This window comes from Ptychodera flava, chromosome 11 (genome assembly GCF_041260155.1).
Source record: "Ptychodera flava strain L36383 chromosome 11, AS_Pfla_20210202, whole genome shotgun sequence".
NCBI classification, from domain to species: Eukaryota; Metazoa; Hemichordata; class Enteropneusta; family Ptychoderidae; genus Ptychodera; species Ptychodera flava.
This window is the reverse complement of record NC_091938.1, coordinates 10015418-10042133: the sequence shown is the minus strand read 5'-3', so window position 1 is coordinate 10042133 and position 26716 is coordinate 10015418. Positions and strand designations below refer to the sequence as shown.

The window sequence follows — 26716 nt, the reverse complement described above, 5'->3', positions numbered from 1 at the left end:
GGGATATTCGATTGAGCTGCGATATTGCGAACTGGTCGGATCACATCCTCTCATAACTCAGGTAAATACTCGAGAAAATCAATGTCGGCCTTTACCGAGATGACGGCCTCGCAGTTACAAACAACAGATCACTAAGGCAGTGCGATAAAATGAAAAAGGAAATCATTTCCGTTTTCCATTCATTTGACCTACGCATCACTATACAAGTAAACATCAAGACCACAAATTTTCTCGACGTAACACTCAATCTGCAAAACGGAACATTCCAACCTTAGAGCATCGCAAATAAAGAGCTGCTCTACGTAGATAAAAGATCCAACCATCCACCACTAAGGCAAATTCAAATCAGTCAACACAATAATATCAAGCTCATTGGACTGTGAAGCCACATTCAAAAAGGCCGCCCCTGAGTACGAAATAGCACTCAAGAGGAGCGGCCACCAGCACAACATGAAATAAAATAAACTACCGACCGGCAGCACATCCAAAAGAACACGAAGCCCATTCAACAAGTCATCGTTGATGACACAGTCTCCACTTGTTCATGGGTACTTTGATTACAAGTCCTTGGAGAGGATTGAGTCCTGTTAATTAATTAGGTCTGTGATTAAAGGTGAGTTCCATGGAAGTGAACACGTCAAACCAATGTGGGCTGCCACCCTAATTACAAAAGGTCATTAAATAAGTCAACTAGTAATTAATCGACAGAATGTTGCCAAACATTTTTACATTCTATCATAACACTGATAGATTATCACGTGTACCACATTTCATAAATGATACCGCCAAGTGTTAAAGAATTGTATTACAACACTGTGAGATCAACATCTGTACAAAGTTACACAAAATTTGATGAAGTGTTTCTGGACATATCATTCTAATCATAAAAGTTCATTACATATTTAAATTAAATATTAATTAACATAACATTCCGTAATGTCTTTATTCAATGTTAAAGCAATGTGAGCTCAAAATCTGTATCAAGTTTCCTGAAATTTGATGAACCATTTCTCGCCACATCAGCCTAAAATTCATTGAATATGCAAATCATCAGTCAATTGGCATGATACTACTACATATCTTGACATGCCATAACACCACTGGAAAATCAACATCTGTAACACGTTAATTTCATACAGCATTTCTAGACATATCTTACTAATTATGAAAGTTCGTTAAATATGCAAAATAGCCATAAATTGACAAAATACTGCGCAATGTCTTCTCGCAGTATTACAGTACTAATCAACATCTGTACCATCTTTCATCAAATTCGATGCAGTGTTTCTGGACATAGACTACTAATTAGAAAAGGTCATTAAATATGCAAATTAGCAATTAATTTGAATGATACTGGTTAATTTCTTCATTCAAATGTTAAAGCAATGTAAGCTCAACATCCATACACAGTTTGAGAAATTTGATGGGTAATTTCTTGACATATAAGCCTAATTACGAAAATTCATTAAATATGTAAATCAGCAGTTAATTGACATGATACTACTAAATATCAATGCATCCGGTTACACCACTAAAAGATAAATATCTGTGCCATGTTTCATCAAATTTGATGCAACATTTCTAAACATATCACACTAATTACAAAAAGTCATCGAATATGGATATTTGCAATTAATCGAATGATACTACTTAATGCATATACACAGTATTACGGTACTGAGAGATCACCATCTGTACCATGTTTCATCAAATTTAATGCAGTGGTTCTGGACATAGCCCGCTAATTAAGAAAGTTCATTAAATATGCAAATTATCAATTAATTCGCATGACACCATTAAGTGTCTTTGTAAACTTACATGAGACTATGAGCTAAAGATCTGTACCAAGTTTCATCAAATTTGCTGCAGTATTTCTAGACATATCACCCTAATTGCAAAAATGCATCAAATATGCAAATTAGCTATTAATTGATGAAATACTGACATGTTTCATTGTGTGCTGTCAGAGCCCTGTATTAAATCTTAACAAAGTTTCATGACATTTAGTGAAGTCGCTCTAGAAACAGAGCTCTTTTTCAAAAAGTCATTGTCAATGACATGATCCCTGCTTTTTCAAACAAAAATTACCGTCCCACAGTCTTATTTGGTCGCATCGCAAAACAATTTTACGTGCATATGCATGGCATGAAGAGAAATCCTTGTACCAAGTTTGAATGAAATTGCTCGAGGCATTTCCGTTCCGTGCGTGAACGGACGCACGCACGCACGGGCGCACGCACAGACATAACCAAACCTAAAATTCCCCCGGGACGGTGTCCGTGGGGACTAACAAAGCAGTAAAAATCAATATTGGCTGATTTCCCCAAAGGTAATCAATTAAACAAGATCTTCAATATAAACAATGTGAAAGTTAGCTACACCTATACATGAAATATGGGCAGTTTCATGAGAGCCCATAACAGCCACCCTCTACACAACGAGAACAAACCAACCAAGTCGTGCAACTGCCGCAAAGAAGATTGCCCATTAACCCGATATAGGACTTTAATGTGGACACGGCTTTTAAAACAAGATATACATATCACAAATACATTTTCAAAACATCAAAACACAGGAACGACATGGAAATCTTAAAATACAAATGGACCCTCAAGGACAGCAACACAAAATACAACATCACATGGTCTATCATCGACAGAGCCCAGTGTTGTTACTCAACCAAGTAACCTCTGCAACCACTGTAACCTATGCACCACGGAGGAATTTCATATTATCCACGCAGGCAAGTCAACACTGCTATACAAACGTACACAATTTCTTTCGAATGAATACAAAACAACTGCCGCGTTTGCATACACACCTGACCCAATATATAAGTAGCAAAAAGCCCGCCAACATCACTCCTGACGATTGCCGAGCGCATGAAACACCCTGTAGAGTAACCATGATAATTCAACTCTTAGCCGTGTATCTGTGTATGAGTATACATACATACATACATACATACATACATACATACATACATACATATATATATATATATATATATATATATATATATATATATATATATATATATATATATAATATAATACATATATATATGTGTGGGTGTGTGTGGGTGTGTCTGTCTGTCTGTCTGTCTGTCTGAGTATGTGTTTTTGTCAATTTTATACCAGAGAAACTGTCCGAGAACTCTTGTAAGCTGTCACATAGGTTTTTAACACTAGTGCGGCGTGATGGTTCAATAATCACTCCTCCAATCATGGGCATGAAGACGGCGTCTGGGATGCAAGGTGGTTGCTTTATCCTATATCCATGTATGACTCGCTGTATAACATCTTCTGTCAGTGTTCCGTACAGCTCAGTGTATGGCTGACAGCCATGAGTTAGAACTTCGTAGGACAGGCATGTGCACATCCATGCATCCGATCGGGTTGAGTAGGTATTTTTCAAAAGAGATTCTGGTGCCGAGTAGCGCGTCGGGATCTGATCGTCATTGGACCCTAAAACATGAACATCAGTTTAAATAAGATTACCAATTGTATACTTAACGATAATTTTATTGCAAAGAAATGTACTAGAAGGAAAACAAAGGCACTTTCACAGTAATACATGCTCTGACCCATGAAAAACATAGTTTTACTCCGTCAATTCAACAGTAATATTAATCAGTGATTTTCTGACAATACAAACCACATGTGCAAAACTATGTTTGCCTTTTCGTGACTTTCAAGTAGTAAGCCTACATTTCCACTAGTTTTTCTGATCCATGATTGAAGAGAGATATTAAAAGGATCTCTTGTAAAGTGTTCTACCAGATACGGATGTATATGGGCTACTTTTTTCCTTAGTATAAAAACAATATTGTCAACATAGCTGTATAATACCTTTAATCTCGTCTGGTGTAATAACTTCATAAATGGCAGAATCGTTCGGCTCAGTGGATTCTCGCGGCCTTTGCCGTTTGGCAAGCTGGAAATTAAAATACTTCACCATTGGTTTCTGGTGTTGATGGTGGACAAAGAAGTTATTCGCCACGATATCACGCAGTATAATTTTCCTTTTGTGACAAAAGATTACTGCTGAAAGCATGGGCAGGAGAAACAACTCGATGAGCTCTATAACATCACGAAATACTCCTGCTCGTGACTGCTTCAATAGATATTCAGACACAGTCTCTTTCCATTCTTCAGTAATAATGAAGCGAGGACTCGGTTGACATTGGTATCCGAGGAGGTCGACAATGTTAGAATTGATAGTCGTTTCACGAAGAAACTGCACTTCTTGATTGAAGAGAGCCTCTGTTTTTGAAGAAGAATTTGCATCGTTATCGATATCTTCAACAGATTTCGGTGTTTGCACCAACAATTTAACACGTTTATGGTTAAAGGTACCTGACCATGTACTGTATGTTGGGTTTGGAGTATAAACCTTTGGGATGCTTGGGAGTTCCATTGCCAAACCATTTTGCGTGAAGATTTCGATAATGTGATTTTTGTCAGCCTCTTGTGAAGAACCTACAGCTAGCAACCCCTTCCCGTTCAACAGCAGTTTTCTGGCAGTTTCAATTCTAACTGTAGGCGAGATATGTCTTAAGAGTGGCTGCATTGATTCTCTTAAGTAATCTTTACATTTGGAGAAGTTTGACACTACCTTGAAGGACCAAAGCGCATGCAGGCTTAAAGTGTTTTCTTCATAGCTCCTTACCAAAGAAGTGCATAATCCTGGAAAACACCAATGATGCAAATCATTAAAAAATTATGGGCGAAATAAAAAACGATGCGCTAACCATTAACGTTCATTTATGGACAAGGACGAGAGGAAAGCCAATAACGAATGGCCGAGGCTTACCGAGCCCCTTAAATTTTGCTTTCCTCTCGCCTGCACCCGTAAATAAACATCAATGGTCAGGGCGGAGTCTGTTTCCATTGTATTATTAACGAAGCCAAGAAAATCGCCAAAATTTACGAAGAGTGCCAACGCGAAAGACGACGGCGCCCCAAAACTTGTGCAATACCCATTGTCGACGCATTGTCACACACTGTAAAATGTTTGCAAATAGAGAGTGTATTAGGAAAAAGTGTCCAAACTAGGTCCACAAGTGTTTCATTTTTATTTGTGATCGATTATGATCTTTGAACAAATCAAAATTTGCGTTTTCGCTGTAAAGTTACGATGTTAACATTATTATTCATATTCAAGGGCATGTAAACACATCATTACAGTGTATTTTAGGTCAGTCATGTGATTTAGCTCGACCAATTAAAATGCGACGGACAGGGCATGGTAATGTAATGATTAATCATGGCTAATCATCATTCATGGTAGTAAAATGTATTTCATGGAGATAAACTGATATCTGAAAGTATTGAAGCAGAGACAATTGCACGACTGTGACTGCATAAGCTAATATTACCAATAAATAAAATAAACTGTTAGGGTTACATATTTTAATTAACATATTTGACCGGCAGAATTATAGCTAATGATCATTTGAGATACCTGAAGCATCATGTTTTATTGGCTTATTTTATATCATTGTGCTTTCCGAAATATTGCCACTTTGGCAAATCGTTGAAGTCTTATATGCCATTATAACACCAAATGAATGAATCATCTGTTCTGTAGGTCATATATCTACAGGTTCAGCATGTTTCATCAAGTCCAAGATATGACTTAGATGAAAAAGTAAGTAGAAATTTTTCTTGTTGCTGAACCTTGTTAAGTGTACCTGTCCACTCAAAATATGGCGAAAAGCTGCAGCATAACTGCGCACATTTCTGATTCGCGTGTGTAATGTGTGTGTAGTATTATTGTGTAAGTATATCATACTCTGGATAGATCGACGAATTTTTACCAATATTTTCAGTTATGGGAAGCAGGATTCAGGAATGTTTGATACTATTTAGTATCAAAAATCGGGCTATGTTTTGGCTGGCAAAAGTCTTGGTAATATCCTATATATGCGTATCAAAATATTAATCAGATGACTCTGTACAGATCGCTTTTAGTTCGCTTCGTTGTCATATGAAGCTTTCTCATGACGTAGCAGTACGTAAAATCATCATTTCAACATGCACTTTACCTATGGTACTTGTGTTGTTCGCACTTGCATATAAACAAGAAAAAAATCGAAGCAAAAGTGCGGTGAGCTGTTGCCAATATAATGATTGACAACTAGATATGAACTGAAAATGCTGTAAAGTTTCACTATCTGCCGGGGTCTGTAAATTGATACATTTGTCTAAGATTACTGCCACTGATTTTCAACTTCATTAAAATTTGTGCAACATCACAATCGATATTCATTTGGTACAGATTCAATTCAAAAAATCTTTAAGTGGAAAAATTGTTTGTTCAAATCATGAAAATGCTAAATTTCTTTCACCATGTTTTTTCATTGCATCGTCACATTAATAGAAAATCAAATTGTCTTTGGTAATGTCCTTCAAGTTTTGTATGCCAAACTGTCAAAGCAAATATGCAAGTTAAAAATTAACTTAAAAGATACTGCGAAATACACTTCACCTACATTGCATAATCAGTATACCCATGGTAAGTTTCCTGCCTGTATAGTTTGGGTATGTTATTCCAGTCTTATGATCATAATGGTAATGATCATTATTGTGCAGTTTAGCAATAAACTAAAGTAAAAAATGCTAAAAGTACTTTCACTGATATTCCTAACAAATTTTATTCAGTCAAATTTGGATATACAGTCTAGCCTGTGTATAGTGGTCACTCAAGAGATCAAGAAAAATGGCCGCTTTAAGGAGTTGACTTTTCTGTAGAGGGGATGTGTTATTACTTTCGGTGCAGGTCGTGAATTTCGTAAGAGATAACAGTAATAAAGCGACCTAGCTGCCGAAATAGACCCGCTGTGTTATGTAGAGAATAACGTTTTTTGATATATGTGTTGATGAAAAAGGGGCTGTTAGCTCATCTCAGTGGCCAGACAAAAATGGCAAAAAAGCTGCAAAAATACAAAAATACACAATTGGAGATTTTATCATAATTTGAACATATCACCTTAAGATCATCGCTAAGATCATGTCAACGAAAGCTATCAGATGAGTAGTTTTTTGAGAATCAAGATTTTTGACCAAAAATGCAAAAATTGCCCCTAAATACAAAATTGCAGATTTCATCATAATTTCAACATTCACATAAAGTTCATCTGTAGGAACCTCTATACTTAATTTCAAAGCTATCAGGTGAGTAGCTTTTGAGAAAGACATTTTTTGAACAAAAATGGCAAAAATTGCCCTAAAAATATAAACTTGTAGATTTCATCTTCATTTCAATATATCACACTCCATTTATGTGTAGAAACCTGTATATTTAGTTTCAAAGCTATTACATGATTAGTTTTTGAGAAACACACTTTTGATCAAAAAGGGCAAATGGCTCCTGAAAAACACAACATTGCAGATTTATTCATTATTTCAATATATCACATTGAGTTCATCTTTAGGAAATTCCATACCAAATATCAAAGCCATCAAATCACTACTTTTTGAAAAACACTTTTTTGACCAAAAACGGCAAAAATTACCCCAAAATGACAGAATTGTAGATTTCATCACAATTCCAATATATCACATTATGCTCATCCTTCTACCAAATATCAAAGATGTCAGACAAGCGGTTTTGGTGAAACGAATTTTTTGACAAAAAATGAAAAAAAAATGCCTTAAGAATAGAAACTTGCATAATTCTGCACAATTTGAACAAATCTGAAATAAATCATGCCCACGGACCTATGTACTAGTTATCAATGCCATCTGACCTGTAGATTTAAAGAAGAAGATTTTTGAAGAATTTTTGACCAAAAATGACAAAAAATTGTCTTAAAAATACAAATATGCAACTTCACCGAGATTTGAAGAAATCCAACTTATGTAACCCTAAGCACAGACAAATAGTATAGTCAGACTGGAAACGCTGCATGCCTTTTGTTCCATGGTCGTCTCGGTAGACTATCGGCTTTTCATATTAAAATGAGCTTAAAAGGTTTTAAACTTTTTGGAGGCTTTGTTTGTGGTTGATAATTACACGAGATTATGCGAAAAATACGACGAGATGGCATCGTACTGCCAGTCGCGTAGCAACCATAGTTACTTTGTGAGCTCTCAGGCCGGAAACACTGCTTCATGCCAATCAAAACATAACACGCCAGCAATTTCATAAACATGTCCTTCCTTGACGCACGTGTAAAAGACCGTAAACCATTGAGTAAAACCAGACAGTATCTATAAAAGACTTTCAAATTTGGTTCAAACACACTCATTATATATTCATAAAAATATGAAAGGAAATTTTAAAACGGTAAAATTCACTTCCTGAAGCTCAAAACACTCCCGTTTTCGCCAGCATGTCAATTCTGCTCAGCACCACACGACAACAACACCAACTTTGCCAAACATACTTTTGCTTAACAATTGGCGAAAGTCCGAAAATTACCGAACGATGCATGGTCGGCACTCTTCGGAAAAGAGAGGCGAGAGCAACCTGAGGCGAGGCGAACATGGATTGGCTAACTGCTTCACGCCTTAAACAATACGCGTTGCGAATCTGTCTATGTTTGTCTGTCCCCTAAGTAAACTGCAGATCAAATTTAAAGCAATCGGACATGCGGTTGCAGAGAAGAAATGCTCCAATAATACAAATTTGACTACTATTTGAACACATTTAAGTGATGTCACCCAAGTGAACTGCATATCAGATTTCAAAGCAATCAAACTTGCTGTTTCAGAGGAGAAGGACATTGTTGACAGACGACGGACGGATGGACGACGACCGACGTCCACGGAAAATCAGCCTATTTGATAAGCTCCACATCGTTGACAGATGAGCTAAAAATCTGAGATCACAAATCTCTGAAAATTATGACATTTGAAATTAATTTATGAAAATTGCGACTAGCCATAAACATCGGTCACAGTAGCTTTATGCAAATAGTTTATTAGAATTAGTTCTTGAGAAATCACGCCAGCAGACAGAAAGACATGGGTACAACAATAACTCACTTATTCACACACGTAAGCTAAAATGTCAAATGTGAGTGCACATGCCACAATTTACAAAAAAACAATAAAGGGCTGTCGATTACACCAAAATATCATGAACTAAACATATTTTCAAGAACAAAGCAGTTACACTAGTGTTGCTGAAATCCTTCTCCTGCAAAATGATAGTTCGCATTAAACATTGTCGCAGGTAGACTCTCCACAGTCGCTGTGCCTTGTTTTGTGCGCGCCGCGATGGGCCTGCATTCGAAGGCTGTGCAGCTGTGAGCACGCGCTGCCAGACACAGCGACTGTCGGTTCTTGCAAGTGTATGAATATTCATAAGGGTAGTGACGTCAAAAGAAAAACCTATCTAACTGGGCGGAGAGAATATATACTAGTAGCTGGTAGACCTATATACGCGGTATGTTTTTATTTTTCATTTTTAATTTTATTTGGCTATGCTACCTGTCATTTTTGTTTTGATTAACGGATTTGTGGAGTTCTATAAAGTACCCGGATCAGGCAGAAATCCGACCGGTCGCTTGCAAGAACGTCCAGACCCTGGGATTCGCGTCGCGTCTCTGAAGGGCGCGCGCGTGTTCCAACAGGGAAGAACGCGAATCGCAGGGTCTCTGCCAAACTATGTCGCAGGTAGAGCTATAAAAATATACTGACTTGTTCTTAGGGGTTATTACACGAAGTATGGGCGATACCGCGTCGTATTTGAGTGATGTGTCCGTATTTTGACGAGTTGTGCAAAATACGGACACATCACGAGAATACGACGCGGTATCGCCCAAACTTCGTGTAATAACCCCTTTATCATATATGCATGCTTTGGTTATGACTGTCTTCGTACAGACGCTCCGAAATAAGCGACGAAATCAACTTGAAATCGATCTCGCTTCCCCCACGCTGTTCCTATAAAAAGTTGGTTGCTAAGGAGTGATGACAACCGTATCACTTCTTGATATTATTCCGCTATTGGGCCATTCCACTTCAAAGGAGGGTTTGTAGAGCGCTTTTAAAGCGAATAATTTAAATATTACGATGTCGACACTGGTTTTCACAATTTGAAGAAGATTTATTTTTAGTTTAAAAAGACGGTTGATGTAAAACATGGCGGGAATTTATAAAATGGGGTTGTTTTCGTGTTTTGATACAAAACCTGATCCCTGCGTGAAAGTTATGAGGCGCCAAAATCGGGTCAAAATACTCGCGCCACGCCAGCGTTCGATTTCAAACTCGATCGAGTATGAACAGCTGAAAGCATGGAGCAAGCAGCTCTGCAACATCTATAAATGCACAGTGGATATAATAGCCGTACCAATCTGTTTATGTCGAAGAATTATACATGTCCCCAGTGCAATGCCCATGAAGTCACTGAAAACAACATAATTTTGACCATAATCATAATGACGTTTCGTATTGTCATTTGTCTTATTCGCTCAGCTGCTTTATATGTACATATACCAACGAAGGGCATGCATACTAGCGAAGGTCACGCATACGCGTCGCTGTAAGTAGTTCGGTTACAGTGGAAATATAATTCGTATTTTCACTAGTTAAAATATGGGTTCATATCAGTACCGTCTGAACAATAGAAGAAAAGCAATACAGGCATAGTATGTAGGATAATTATCAATATCTCACCTTCATCTACACTTGATTGAATGAGTTGCAGCATTAATTGTGAAACATGAAAAACGAAGACCTGGCTGGTTTCTTCCTTCATGCGGTACAGCAGCCGTTGAAAGATCGGTAGCAGGTTTGACTTATCGCTACTGTGTATCTGTGTAAGTTTGAAATGGAAAACATGAAGACAAAAATCAATCATGTATTACACAATATCTTATTTGGAAGATTGTAGGTGTCAGACATACGTATTGAAGATTTATACAAAGCAGCCGTGTACTTTGGTTCAAAAATACGATCGTTTTACAACCAGAACTGTTAAGTATTAAAATTTCAGTAAACCGGAATCTTTTATCAGAATAATGGGACAGTTTGAGTGGTATCGTTTGCGAGAATGAATAGCAGTGTATCAATAGCAGTATCCTTATCACTCATTTCTTCGTCACTTATGCGACCTGAATAGTTGCAACGGATGAACGTTACCTATGTATGCTTACAAGCTCGACAATAATTCAATATTTTTTTTTTCGTTTTATACCTATCGCCTTAAATTATTGACTGATTGTATTAAATTGAGTGACCTAAGATTCAGGATGCTAACCAAAGAAGCGTTTCCAACTTTGAGAGGATGAGCTCCTCGGATGTCTTGTCGTACTGATTCCTAAAATCAATTTTTTTAAGTTTCCCAGAAACAAATACCGCCATTTACGTGTGTCTCGCTTATGCTAAACGCATTAGGATCGATATGTACAGGCGACACGAACCTAGATAGCAAGTGTGACAAAAATTCGATCTTCGGATCTTAATTTAAAATCAAATAAGCTATCAATTGAGAAAGAGACATTAATTTTTCAATCGATTTCGTGACACAAAGATATTCGCGTACGTTTAAATTCGTAAATATTCAAAAAAAAAAAAATTAAAATTCTCACATAACGAAAATGTCTCTCCTATGAAACACCACACTTACCAGGCATGCGAAATATTTGAGCGCAAGTAACTGTTCGAACTTCGAAAACTTGTTAAGTTTTCTGAACAGAGAGGCAACAGTCCCGGACACGTTCTGAAATTCATCTTTTGGCATAGCTTGAATGGACCTCACAACTTCCGAAAACTTGCTTATTCCATGTCGACTGAATGGAAATACTCTGTCAAGTTTCCCCTTTTTTATTTTACCAATAAAGTCTTTTGCATAGCGTATCATTTGTTTGGAATAGTCGTACGCTAGCTCTTCAGCAACACTCTTATGTATTTGTATACCAGGTAAGCACTTTTCAACTGAAGTTACGTCAACGTCAAGACCTCCAATAGAAGTTCCACTTGTACAATAGGCTAATACAATGTTGCACAATACATCGCAGTAAGCTAACACTCGCAAACAGCCATGCATACTCTTGGTATTCATTGACGATCGGAGAATTCGTTCCGACGCCACTGCGTCTTCGAGGCGTGGAACATTAAGAAAATGATAGTTATGTAAAGTTCGAAGGACTTTTGATTGAAACTTGTCTGTGAACATTGTCGACATATTTGACAGAGAATGAATATCACCATTTGATTCTGCTATTGGTAGTACATTCGATATTAGATAGTGTTCCATGCTAGTAACCCTTTTCGGCTCTTGAGGCCTTTCATCATGAAGTCTGCTGACCAAATCTTGCAAATTTTGTATGCCTTGACTCTGGTCAAAATGTTTATCTAATCCCAGCTCACTATAATCCTTCCCTGTAAATGGATAACAGTATAATATAATATAATATAATATAATATAATATAATATAATATAATATAATATAATATAATATAATGTAATGTAATATAACATAATACAATATAATATATATAATATATATAATATAATATAATATAATATAATATAATATAATATAATATAATATATAATAGAATAGAATATACTAGAATATAATAGATTATCACATGAACTGGCCCGAATTCCCACCTGTGTGACGTAGAACAGGACGGATAAGAACTCCGAATTACCCCTGTTGTACGTCATCAACCGGAACTTTTTTCTTTCATGGTACCGTTCATACATGTAGGCGTCGCGACACGAACAGATTTGTTGTGATTGATGTCGTGCTAGCTCGCACGTTATTTTTACAAAAAGGTGACCCGATAAATCCAGACATGGAAACATAGAAGGCATATTTGTCCAACGAAATTTCAAGTCGCTAAAACAATAGCTTTTCCCGAGAATCGAATGGAGATACCGACGATCGTTATTTTAATGTCTCAGTAACGTCTCGGCTCCAGTCGAGTCGTGTGGACGTCGTACCTGGCGATCCCGGTTGGCGATAAAACCGAAACCTTCACCTCAAACTGAATAAATGAGTATAGTATAATCTTCGGGAAAGCGACATAGGAGGCACAAGCCTAAAGTCATTCGACTAACAACGATCAATTTCCTTAATCACACAAAAACTCCGCTCCGTAAAGTCTCGCTCGGAATCAAACTTGCAGTGCGGCATAATGCTGTAGCGAAGACATAAGCTGTCGAGTTGAGTGAAGCGCTGTTGAATCCCATCCGTCAACAAAATTAGGATGTATCCATGGACGAGATATGTGTCAATGCAAACATCAAAGTTCGTAAGACGAAAACATTGATGACCGAGATCGGGATTGACGAGTTGACACCGGCAGAGACCGGGTGACGGCAACGTTGTGGGCACAGACATGCAATGAGTGTGTCATCGAACGGAATCTTTCGCGCTCCAAAGGTCGTAAACTTGTGTGATATTTTGAAAGCCACGGCATCTCTGAGAATGAGAATTACAGTTTCGATCGTGTCGTCTCATTTACTTCATAGATATAATTGTAAATATTCTAAGTAACTCTGAATACTATGGTTATCCGTCGCTAGCACTGTAAAAGCTATGTCCGCCGCGATGGCCAACCTGCCTTGGCATCGGTACAGCGCCAGACAATGATTGACACGTTCACGTGACCGAATCCGTACGTCTGGTTGGTGGAGATACCCTTTAATGTAGCAAATTTCAGCTTGATGGGATTTATGAATGAAAGTATCTCCTGGGTGACGGGCCGCTTTACTCTTTAAATGAAAGTAATCCGCGTAAGTAAAACACAAATCGCGACGAAATTCATGCAATTTGTTACGATAATTTTGATCCATCTACGTCAAAAGAAAAATAAGAAGACTGGTCATGTGATAAATATATAATCCCATGGTATTTTTCTCTGTTTGACGTCATCGTATACTCGTGTTTTTCGCGGAGCCGTACAACTTCGAGCCGAATGGGATTATATATAAAAATATTTTTCCAGAATGTAATATATATAATTATATATATATATATATATATATATATATATATATATATATATATATATCGAAAAATATAGAGTACATATCTTGAAGTTATATATATATATATATATATATATATATATATATATATATATGTATATATATATATATATATATATATATATATATATATATATATATATATATATATATATACATCGTATACGATGACGTCAAACAGAGAAAAATACCATGGATTATATATAATATAACAGAATATAATATATATAATTATATATATATCTCGAAAAATATATAGAGTACATATCTTGAAGTTATATATATATATATATATATATATATATATATATATATATATATATATGTATATCGAATTATCGAAGTATAGAGATGTCCTCGTGGGAAATAACAGTGCGCGATGCGTAAAGCAGAGCGATATATATATATATATATATATATATATATATATATATATATATATATATATATATATATATATATATATATATATATATATATATATATATATATATATATATATATGCAATGTCATCACACAAACACCATATGTAAGAAACAAACCAATGTCATCCAGAAGATCCTTACGAATGTGTAGACCAAAAGCTTGTACAGCTAAACTTCTTACACATAGGAATGATATGTCACCATCTCCATCATTTAAGTCTTTTCGGTGTTGTATTTCATCTTCAACATAATCAAGCCAGCTTGTATCACGTTCTACAAAGGGAAACATTATACACAATAGTGTCATTTCTCAAACTCTATCCATGAAATGCGATAAACATGCAGTCACTTTGAAACTTTTCAAGTTTAGGGTCACCATCATTGATATTATTTTCACTGGGATCTTATTCATAATTGTTAGGCTGCTGAGAAAGACTGAAATGTTGACTGCAATCAGAATGCACTCTTCTTATCCAGAAACAAGGGACTTTCAAAACATTTAACTGCTTAATTTTCTGAATACTTGAGGTCATTTAATCAACGTTGACTGCCAAACGAACACCGTCAACTCATGTCTAAAATGGTTCACGGAGCAGCAAATCAAATATGACACCAAAGAAAAAATACATGTTTTTAATATTAAAAACAGATTGCACTTCTTTATAGTTATATTATGATTAATCCCGTGATCAGAGGTATAGCTTTCGTTGCTAATATTTGGTGGAAAATGTCGGATACACGAGTCAAGTAAACGAATAATATGGGACCTCCGGGGAACAAAGTGACGGACAAAAATGTATTGAGTGATGTTGTGGCACATCATGAGTACGCTAGAGCTACTCGTTCTTGGTATGATACTCAAAATGTATGTCTAGCACGGTGGAATACCTATCATCTCACTGTAGAAGGACGCCAACCTAGAAAAATACGTCACTGGCGTCCCCTTGAAATCAATCACTGAGTAATCTGCCATGAATGTCATGTGAGTTATATCTTATTCTCACATAATATGCAAAATTATTGCACTCGGCATAGTCTCGTAGATACTAGTAGTATGTACACAATTTAGCTCCGTCAGAATGAGTCTCATGAAGACGTGAGGTGCGTATTTTTTATAGGCTAGAGTCCTAAGACGGTCAAATGTGCAGGTTTGTGTCTTTGTCAGAAACGCAGTGGACGATGCTCGACACCAGTTTCCAGTATTATGCCAAAGCTATGTAGAGAACTAGACGACAGAGGGGGAAAAGATTTGAAGGCAATGTTGATCTATCACCTTCTGCCTACTTCGATTTTTTTAAATTTCGCAATATGGTTTTAAACTATTTACAAATTAATAAACGCTTACCTGATTTTCGAGCAGGGTAATTTTCCTTTCCACTCTTTTGTTTCTTTAGAAAGCGTCTTATTTTCTTCTTCGATACTCTTACCATTTTATCCACTTCGTTTTCACACTCCATTAATTTTTTTGTCAAATCCACACACCCCAAATCGGAAAACAACGTCGGTATGGCTGCAGACTTTGTCAATTTAACGCATACAAATCGGTCAAGATCCACCTTACGCTTGTAAAAAATGAGGTCTCGCAAGTCTTCATCTTGAAACTCACTGTTGAAATTTGCCGTTATGGCCAGCAGCGTCACAGGGTGCACTCTCACGGCATTTCTAATTGTTTGTTTACGTGAACGACCGGGGAGTCTGTCGCGTGGAGCAAAATAATACTCAATATTTTGCCTTTCGAGTCGTTTAATAATGTTGTCCTCAACTAACCGTTCATCTTTTTCAGCGTAAAAGACGTGAACACCAACACGCTCCCTTTTATTGTATACATACGAATCTGTACGTAAAACATTTACGATAAATGTTAGAAATAATTCGAAAAAGAAAACAAAGCCATTTTTGTTCATCAAAATTTCGTTCAATAAAAGTAAAATTAGTTTTGTTTACATTCAAGTCATGAGTTGACCGAGATGAGCCAATGAGGAACAGAAACGTTGAGACTGATGTCTACTGTGCATCTAAAGGGATGTTTGACTTACTTACTGTACGTGTGTTGACACGACGAAAGCAAAAGGCATAAAACATATGCAAGTGAACAATTAAGAAGCATCTGTTAAAAACAAGTACTGATTATAGCATGTTCACTTCTGAAATCGTAAATGTTAGCGATTTCATTTACCATAAGGCGTAACGCTTAAATGGAATACGTACAGTTGAAATAACCCACACATATTTAATTTAATCTTTGTCTTATTATCCCAACTTTATCGGGGTAGATATTAGAAAGATTAAGAAAGAAGGTAAGTCCATAGCTGATTTACCACTTTTTTTTGAATATACACTTGATATAAACTCCATGGGATCTTAATGGCGGGTTCTTGTAAAATTTATAATGTCACGTAAATGTTGAATTTTATTGTTTAGATTTTGGGCCATGCAAAACAAAATAAATTTATGACTGTAAGTTGCATATATCTTGAAAACAAGTATTTCATATTGAAGATTTTGAATAAAAATATATATACTCAACAAGCAATCGACACTGAATTGATCAACAACGAGGTTTGCACTTGTCCTTTCGACTTACTGCTGATACTTCTTACAACCATAAGTGTTTGTTTCACATTTTTGTAATGCACGTAACGCAAGCGCTGTTAAACAATCCTAGGAGTATCAAAACCAAGTTGTATCAACCCCAGTGTTCTCTCTGCAAGATATCTTTATTGATTGTAAATATTAAGCATCATCTGTGACAACAGCTGTCCGATGCTCAATTTGGTTACTCGTAGATGTCACAATAACATTGTTTCACATCCGGTGTACACCGGTTCGCAGACTTGTTCCGAAAAGAAATTTAATGAAAAGAAATGGTTTTCCAGGCCTAATATTCTGGCCGTAAGAATTAAACTAAATACAAATACAACGCAGAAGTTAAAATGCTTAATTCTCCATATCAAAAATACACTCAAATTTATTGGAATGACATTCACACAAAACTGAAAGCATTCCTGTTTTTGCTCTGAAACTTTGGCGCGAAGCTGAATTCATTTATCTCTGCCAATATCTGGTGACAAAATGAGTTGAGTGTTTTGTGACACCCCCACGTTTGTTGTCTCACGTGGCTATTACGCTGGAAGTGTGAAGACGCAATTGTGGGATCGATTTGTTTTCACGCTCCGTATTGCCGTGTTAGCGAACTATATTTGGCAAATAATAATTGTCATTTGCTGTCCCGCACCCACGCCCACACCCTGGCCGCGCGTATTATTTGATGACTGGGTGGTTGCATACTATAAATCCGGTACTATAGTGCGGGCAGACGGCACTCTTCAAAGTGAATGGGTTTGTTAACTCTCCATTGATGACGAGTATGTACGACGATTGACCTAAGCGCGACTGAACGTGGTTATTTATACTAATCATCGCCAAATTTTTGATACTCATTGCTGAAAAAGCAATAATAAAACCTGCCATCAGTACAAATATGTTCTCTATGACAATAAGATTATATGTGAATTGATGTGAACTATGCTTTTTGAAGGGGAATGTTATGAATTAAAGAAAACTATTGATGTCAATATTGTTTTCTACAATTAAACAAGTCATCGTGTTTACACAGTCCCAACTTGTAATTGGCAATCTGATTACAAGTCCTTGTAGAGGACAAGGTTCTGTTCATTAATTGGGTTCATGATAGATATTGACATTGATATTGATATTCATGATATTGACGAGGCTTAATGGCCGAGAATAAGTCTGTAGTGCAGTTGTGCATGTATAATATGGGTCAATGTTCTTGTACTAACTTCAAATGAAATCGGTTGAGACATGTCTGAGCTATGGCCCCTGACATTAACAAACTGTTACAAAATGGCTGCCAGACGGCCATATTGGACCCTATCACAAAACAAATTGATGTGCATATGTATGACATAGCTCAATGTCCTTGTGCCAACTTTGAATGTTATTGGTTCAAATAAGACTCTGGACATGAAAAAATTGAGACAAAATAGCCGCCATGCGGTCATATCGACTTGTGTCGTAAAACAAATCGAAATACATGTGTATGACATAAATCAATGTCATTGTACGAACTTGTGAATAAAATAGATTGAGACGTGTCAGAGTTATGGCTCCGGACATGAAAAAAATTGAAACAAAGTGGCCGCCACACAATCATATTGGATCGTATCACAAGAAATATCTACATGAATATGTATGACATGAGGAGTAATCCTTGTACGAAGTTTGAATGAAATTTCTCCTTTCATTCCTGAAACATTTGTGTGAACGGACGAGACATGACCAAACCTATAAGTCCCCCTGGACGATACTAGTTGGGGAATATCTGCCTCACACTTGCCAGAACTAATTAACCCTCCTCCGACTTGTGTGAGACAAAGTCCCCAACTCGTGTGAGAAATTCCATCTCAACCCATTTGGCTGTGGAATTCTATTAATCTCACCATGAGTTTCAAGTAAAGATTAGATCGAGACATATACTGTATATGGTTAGAACAATACTGGTATATTCATATACCACACAATCTTAATCAAGATGATGTGAAATTGTTTAAAAAACAGCGAGTAAGGGCTAGGCATCACAATTTGATCTATATCTTGAAATTCGAACACATACAATGTATACATAACTTTATACAAAAGGGTAAACAAAAGGGTACTATACCATTAGCTAAGGCATATTGCATATACATTTCATAACTCCTGAGAAACAGTTAGTAGAGCTTACGACTCAAATGAAGACATTTAGCTAGCGAGACATGGGTTCTCAAAAGCATATTAGTTATATTATTCCCTAAGTTCCACTGTAGATAATTTCATGTGATATCAAAAAGTTACTTGTCTCGTTCTCAAATGTGGGTGAAAGCATTCCTAACTTTAACTTACATCAATAACCTAGTAGTTTTACGAATTTCAATAGCACTTGGTCAGTCTTGATGGATATAGCATGATCGCATGCAGGGTACGCTTACTCATTCTGGACACGACCTGGTATTTCCACCAGTGGCCCTATTGCTACAATTGTTTCTCCTTGTTTCCTTGAACCCAGTTTTGAGTGACAATAACAATGAAAAACTCAGATATACGTATTTACATGAGACTTTTACTGAGTGTTCAGTTTGGTTTGAAGAGCGTGTCAAGTCGATATGCCCGGTGTGAATGTCATGAAATCTGCTCGTGTTTGACTCATAGAACCTTTTTCCAGGGATTTTTCCGCATCCGACGAAGTCAGCAAAGGTACCTGTACCATTAAAAAGGTTTTAAAATTTTTGGCCAGTGTTAGATAAAGGCGGCTTGTCGCAGAATTTTTTCGAGATCGATTTATTGCAGCTTCCCGATTACTTTCGTGAGGGTATCAATATTGTAGTTACCTTGACGTATTTGATTGGTCTTCCTCAGTTGGCTGCATTCTTGATATTTTAGTGCATTATTATTCGTTGTTATGATATACCAAGAATTGTAGCGTATGCATTGTAGCAGTCTTATCTTAATGAAGTTCTATGTGTCAATGCTACGATGTTAATTAACAGTAAGGGTTAGCCCATTTGGCTTTCTACCCAAATGATCATGTTTCTGTTGTGTCATATTACAAGAGAATAAAGAAATTTACACTGTTTATACGAATGTTATGTCTTGCGCAGGTAAACGGTCTGGTGAATTACGGAATTACGGCGAATTACGGACTTAATCGTGAGGTCGAAGATCTGCGTGATATTAAAGTTAACAATTAAGGCAAAAGACCTCAAGAAACCATAACAATTATTACCGCCTTTTATATGAAGTTATTGAGAAAGAGTTTGTTTTTGCTGCTGCTGCCGTTCAAATTAATATTCTCTCTCTAGAGTCTTCTAGTCTGGTAGATGTAGACAAAAGTATAGCCACTACAAAAGCTGCAAATGACCAAACCCCCCTTTGCTCTGACATGGGATGAAACAAGTTATAAATTTAGACCATATTATGTAGCGCGTAACATCTTAGATGTATCAGCAAGCGTAATTTCAGAAGATGTAACTGAATCACACGGCTCACAAAATGTACTTCATTTTAACAGTATGATAACAAATATAAGTTAACCTATTTTTGTCATAGGGCTATGCCTGAGAATTAATACATCATGTTACTCGGTTTAATAATAATAATAATAATAATAATTTATTTTTCTAAAGCGATTTCCATCAATAAAATATCAAACCGCTTTACAATAAAATACAAGATGAAAATACAATAATAATAAAAGTACCATAAAAATGCTCTGGTTAAAATACAACAAGTACATTAAAATACTCCGTTAAAAATACAAACTCTACAATGCAACATGATACGAACATCAAAACGATGACTTAATCATAGTACTTTCTGAAAAGATATGTTTTCAGAGATGTTTTAAAAGAGGCAACAGATGGTGACAATCTAATTTCTTTTGGTAAGGCATTCCATAAAGTGGGAGCAGCATTAGAAAAAGAATGATAACCAAAATGTTTCTGTTCCCAGTTCACAGGCTCCAAAATTGGTGTGAACGCTGAGCGTGTAAACCGTTTAGGAACGTGAACTGTGATAAGATCAGAAAGATAAGAACGTGCTTGATCTTGCAAAATTTTATACACAAAAAGAAGAATTTTGAAATTAATTCTAGCATGGATAGGCAACCAGTGAAGCTCACGCCTCACTGGTGAGATGTGTTCATGCATTTTTGTGCGTGTAACTAGACGAGAATTTTGAAGTAACTGAAGTTTACAGAGGTATTTGTCTTCAATACCGAACAGCAAGCCGTTGCAGTAATCGAGACGTGATGATACAAAAGCGTGCACAAGTCTTTCAGTGTTTGTACGATTTAAAACATTTCTAATACGACCAATTCTATGCAGAGCGAACGATGCACACAGACATAATATCAAAATTTGAGTACTCATATCTGCACAGCAATTTAAATAAACACCAAGATCACGGACAGATTTAGACGTAGTAACATCAGTGGTCCCTACTCGAAGAGATGACAGATCAACTGATTTCTTAAACTTTGAACAGAAGTGGATCACTTCTGTCTTAGCATCATTCAAAACCAAACGATTTTCAATCATCCATTGACGAATATCATCAATACAATGTTCAACTATGAATGCTGAGTCGACAGCACGCTCACATGTCAGATACAACTGAGTATCATCTGCAAATAACATCAAATCCAGTGCATGTTTGATAATTATGTCTTCTAATGGTGCCGCGTACAGCGTGAAAAGTATTGGGCCCAGCCCACTTCCCTGAGGGACACCACAATCAAGATCACTTGGTGTTGACAGTATACCATCAATACACACAGTCTGAGTTCTATCACATAGGTAGGACTGAAACCAAGCAAGTGCCTTGCCCGTAATGCCAAACCTGTGCTCTAAGCGATACAACAATACCTTGTGATTGATAGTGTCGAACGCAGCGGTCAAATCAAGTAGTGAAAGAATAACTTCTTTATGACTGTCAGTGCACGTAAAATGTCATTTTGAACTCTCAGTAAGGCACTTTCTGTGCTGTGATTATGTCTGTAGGCCGACTGGTATTTAGAATACAAAGAAAACTGACTAAAATACACATCAAGTTGGATTAAAACAACTCTCTCCAGAAATTTATGCTCAAATAACAGATTAGAAACAGGCCTATAATTGGATAAAACATTTGAGTCAAGACTGGGCTTTTTCAATAAAGGACGAACTAGAGCTTGCTTGTACATTTTAGGAACTGTACTCGAATGAAATGAGGCATTCACTATTTTGACTAAATCATGTATTACATTAGGAAGACACAGTTTCAACAGTTTAGTCGGAATAGGGTCTAGTGCACAAGACTTAGAATTCATGGCATCAATGATTTTAATAAGACTGGCTTTAGTAACAGGAGTGAACTCGTTAAAAGAATACGGTAGTGACTCATTAACCTTTTCTAAGGCCAAGGACTTTGGAAATTGGTCCCTGAGCTTAGAAATTTTGTTTGAAAAGAAGTCTGAAAAAGACTGAGCCAATTGAGTTTTATCATCATGAATTGGTAAAACTGAAGCAGAGGATTTCTTTTCACCTATTAAATCGTCAACGATGCTAAATAGTTTAGTCTGATCAGCTGTTTCAATACGAGTCCTGTGATATGATGCGAGTGCTTCAGTACAGAGTCTATTATAGTTCGCACGTTTTGCCGTAAAGATCAATCTGTTTACTTCAAGCGGATTTTCCTCCATTGCCTTTCAACTTGCCGAAGATCACATTTGGCTTCACGCAGGGTCGTGTCATACCAAGGGGTGTGTGGTTTGTCACGGACAATTTCACCTTGGCCGGAGCAACAATATCCAATATATATGACATATCCTCATGGAAGCGCTCAGCCAATTCATCAACTGTAGCACAGTCCGTTAGTTTGAGTTTTTGAATAGTGTGAATGGCCTGACTGAGGTCATCAGAGGTCACCGATGAGATGTTCCGTGAAATGCGCTTAATACGGGGTACACGCGGACGTGATAGATCAGTAACAAAATTGATTTAACTATGGTCCGATGGAAGAATGTCACTGAGCTGAAATTCCATGACGCACGGTTCATTTATACGAGTAATAACTAAATCCAGTGTGTGCCCCCGTTCATGAGTATGGCCATGCACGTGTTGTTTAAGACCAAGACTTTCTATCAAGTCCATGAATTGCTGAGTATCCTTCCGGTTTTTATCTTCTACATGAAAGTTGAAGTCACCTAATAAAATCAGGCGACCAGGTGAAATTACAATGCTCTCCATAAATGTTGCAAACTCGGTCATAAAGGTCGTCACATTTACGCAATTTTTCCGGGATGGTGGTGGGCTGTGGATGATAACAAGGTGTACAAGATCACGTGGAAGAGTTATGTAAATACTCAAGTGTTCAAAAGATCGGAACGTAGCCGTAATGGCTTTATCTGGCTTGACTGTGAGGTGTTTACCCATGATAGCTGCTACACCACCTCCTCTCCTACCTGACCTTGGATTTTGATGAACTTTATATCCAGGGAGGCCTGAGCGGATTTGAGGCACAGCACATTGATTGGACTTGGCTATCCAAGTTTCAGTCACCACAAATACATCAATCTGGCTTTCAAGGATGTGTCCACACACAGTGGCAACTTTGTTGTTGATAGATTTTGCATTCCACAATCCAATAGGAAGATTTTTACATTGATCATAAGATGACGATCTAATTATTTTGATCAGGTTATCCGGATTTACCTGACGATGACCGTGTGATGCTGGTTTTGGATGATACCCTGTGATGGATTTAATGGAGTCGGTCCTATCAGCAATTACTAAATTACCATTGTTGACACCAGCAGTTAACATAAGGTTGTCAGTTCTATTGCCAAGCTGACAATGGGCAAGTCTATGATGATTATCGGGCCAGTGGAGACCACCTTCTTGAGTGGGGGTACATGCAATGGACGGCCCACGGTGGGAAGCAGACTAGTGGAACCAAGGAGGAGATGGGGTTGGTGGCGGGATAGCTTGGCAGACAGCCTGATGGCCTAGAATGAATGAACTTGGACCAGAAGCTTGCGGCAAGGATTAGGTCAAGTGCCGTGCGCAAGAAAGATGGTAGCTAGATAGCAGATGCTAAGTGTCTACGTCAGCAGATGAGTAGATAGATAACCAGTATAAGATGTCTACGTCAGCAATGCAAAGTGACTTCAGGACATGTTGTTCTGCAGGCAGCCTAGCTCCGTGGACTTACAAACTGGATTTGTGTTAACACACAATTCCTTATTTTGTAAGCACACACCGCTACACATCATATGGTGTTAAAAGAATTTAATAAGCAACAGTGGACAAATACAAAGCAGTGATAACCTACCTACGGAAAATGCAATGTCAGCGAAACTACGTCAAAGTAAAATCTAGGCAAAAACCATTTCAAAACTAAGCACAAAATAACTCAAAGATTGGGTGAGGGGTCTCCGCCAGTCTGCTTCCTGGGCAAAGGTTTGGGTTGCAAAGTTGTGTTTGCAGACCTTTGGAAAGCCGAAAGTGAAAGTGGTTCCACCGGGCCGGTGGAGACCACCTTCTTGAGTGGGGGTTCATGCAATGGACGGCCCAAGCGGAGGACAGTCAAACAGACTGGATGGAGAGACCCCCATGAAAGTGTATGTATGAGTGTATGTTTGTAGAAAGTATGGATTGGTGATGCTCGAACCAAGTTGACTCGCTTGGTTGGAGATGAAAGTATGGGACTCGCGGCCCAAGGGGGAACAGCACGGCTCGGGGGGAGTTGTAGGCTCACGGCCCGAGGGGCTGCAGCACGGCTCGGGGGGAGTCGTGATCTGGGGGGACAGGTGCCCCTGTGCGGCCCCAGCATGAGGGTGCAATGATGTTTGGTGCTAGTGCAATAGGGGTGACGCTCGAGACCAAGTTGACTCGCTTGGTTCGAGATGAGAGTATGGGATAAGAGCCCCGAGGGGCTGCAGCTGGGGGAACAGGTGCCCCTGTGCGGCCCCAGCATGAGGGGTGCAATTGCGGCTGGTGCGTGTGTAATGAAAGTATGGGATACGAGCCCTGAGGGGCGGCAGCACGGATCGGGGGGAGCTATGGGCTCCCGGCCCGAGGAGCTGCAGCTGGGGGACAGGTGCCCCTGTGCGGCCCCAGCATGAGGGGTGAAATGTGGGTGAAGCTCAATGGACTCTGGTCCCAAGGGGCTTGCAGCACGGCTCGGGGGAGAAATGATCTGGGGGGACAGGTGCCCCTGTACGGCCCCAGCATGAAGTGGTGATGTGGGTGGCAGGTGGCCCTCCATGGGATGGAGGTTGCAGGTGGCCCTGCGCGGTCCCGACAGGTCCGAAACGTGGTGTACGTGCGAGACCGAAAAGAAAGTGGCTACCGAGTGGCTAGTGTCTCTACAAAAGGCCCTATGGCATAGTCATTGATTGAGAAGCGTGACACAGAAGGCTTTCTGGTGTCCGAATATAAGTACGGTAACAGTCACTGGACCACCTGCCGAGAGTTTTTGATAAGGTGGTCTGGAAGGTGGGCGTGTGCGGCCGTGGTGGCTGCCCCAATGGGAAATGAATGTCCAGCGTACAGGTGGGGCTGGAAGCCAAGGCGCGAAAGTAAGGAACGAAGCAGCGCAGTGAATGTCTCGTTGTTTAGCGGTTCTCTTTCTGGAAGGATGAAGCCGAGAGCGTGACGATGGACCTTGCAGACGTTGAATTCCTTGTAGCAGATTCCTGGACGAGGTCTATGTATGGTCCGTACATTGTCGAGCGGAACAGCAGGCACGGTCGGCGCAGAAGATCAAATGTAATGGGTAGCCGTTGGCATGACAATGGTCCTGCAGCCGTAGAATTCCCCGTAAGGTACTGGAGATGAAGATGGGGCTGGTTGTTAGTTGAGGTGAGTGGATTTGGCAGACCAGCCATTATGCAATGATGACGGGTGACAGCCCGATAAACTTTGATGGTGGAGTACTTTAGGTGAAAGTAAGTATGCAGTGGAGGACGAAATAGAATTGCAGGTCTTCTGAGATGGGCGGATAATGAGGTGTCTGTACATGTGCTGTACACTGCAGAGAATTGTAACCAGGATCGTACTCAAGTTGCATAAGATCATTTGTCCGGGTGCCCAGTGCAGCAGAGGTAGCTGCTTGGCAAAAGTGTGTCATGCTAAGGTATATGGTATAGACGTGAAAGGAGCTGCGGTGAGTTGTAGGGCTTCCTGGACGGTGCATATGTAGTTCTAGCTGAAAGGAGCAATGGTGCCTGTCGTGTGTAGACTGAAGCTCAGCTGCAATTGGTTGTAGGGCTTCATGATATGGCATCTGTAAATGTAACAACAACGGAAAACAAAACAGATTTATTAATGTACCTGCCCTGTGGGGGTGCAAATACACCGGGTCACGTCTAAGGTGTACGCGTGTGAAAAACAAATGCTCGGAAGAACACTGTTTGCAAGGTGGCCAAAACGATGGACTGAAAGATACAGGGTAGTGCAATAAAAAGGTAACATGAGCAGCAAACGAAGGCACCAACGAATGGGTAGCCAGTAGACGGTTTTGAACTCGAGATAATTCATGTGCAACGCTGTAGACTGTTGACATGTAAGCATGAGGAAAATGACGGTTTCCAATGACAAGTCCGCCATAAAAGACAAAACCCGATAAAAACAAAAACATGTCACCAAGGTGTGAAACGACAGTAGATATGGGACAGAGAACAAATGACTTTTCTTGATCTCTTGCAGTAGATCATCTTTATACTCCACTGAGACCGCAACACCTGGAGTTTGGCAACAGGGAAAATTCGTAGAGTGGCATCCAGTGGTTGCAA

The 26716-nt window shown here is 38.4% G+C and overlaps 1 protein-coding gene across 2 annotated transcripts in view; it reads right to left on the bottom strand.

Moving 5' to 3' along the window:
• Positions 1 to 26716, bottom strand: part of LOC139143486 (uncharacterized) — a 72844-nt gene that overhangs the window by 17658 nt on the left and 28470 nt on the right. For both annotated transcript variants that reach the window (XM_070713845.1, XM_070713844.1), the window contains exons 4-9: positions 15728 to 16216; positions 14500 to 14655; positions 11581 to 12335; positions 10629 to 10767; positions 3852 to 4688; positions 3138 to 3467 (exon numbers count right to left, since the gene is read on the bottom strand). In XM_070713845.1, coding sequence (XP_070569946.1) covers positions 3138 to 3467; positions 3852 to 4688; positions 10629 to 10767; positions 11581 to 12335; positions 14500 to 14655; positions 15728 to 16216 — 2706 coding nt within the window. The remainder of the gene's footprint in view (positions 1 to 3137; positions 3468 to 3851; positions 4689 to 10628; positions 10768 to 11580; positions 12336 to 14499; positions 14656 to 15727; positions 16217 to 26716) is intronic.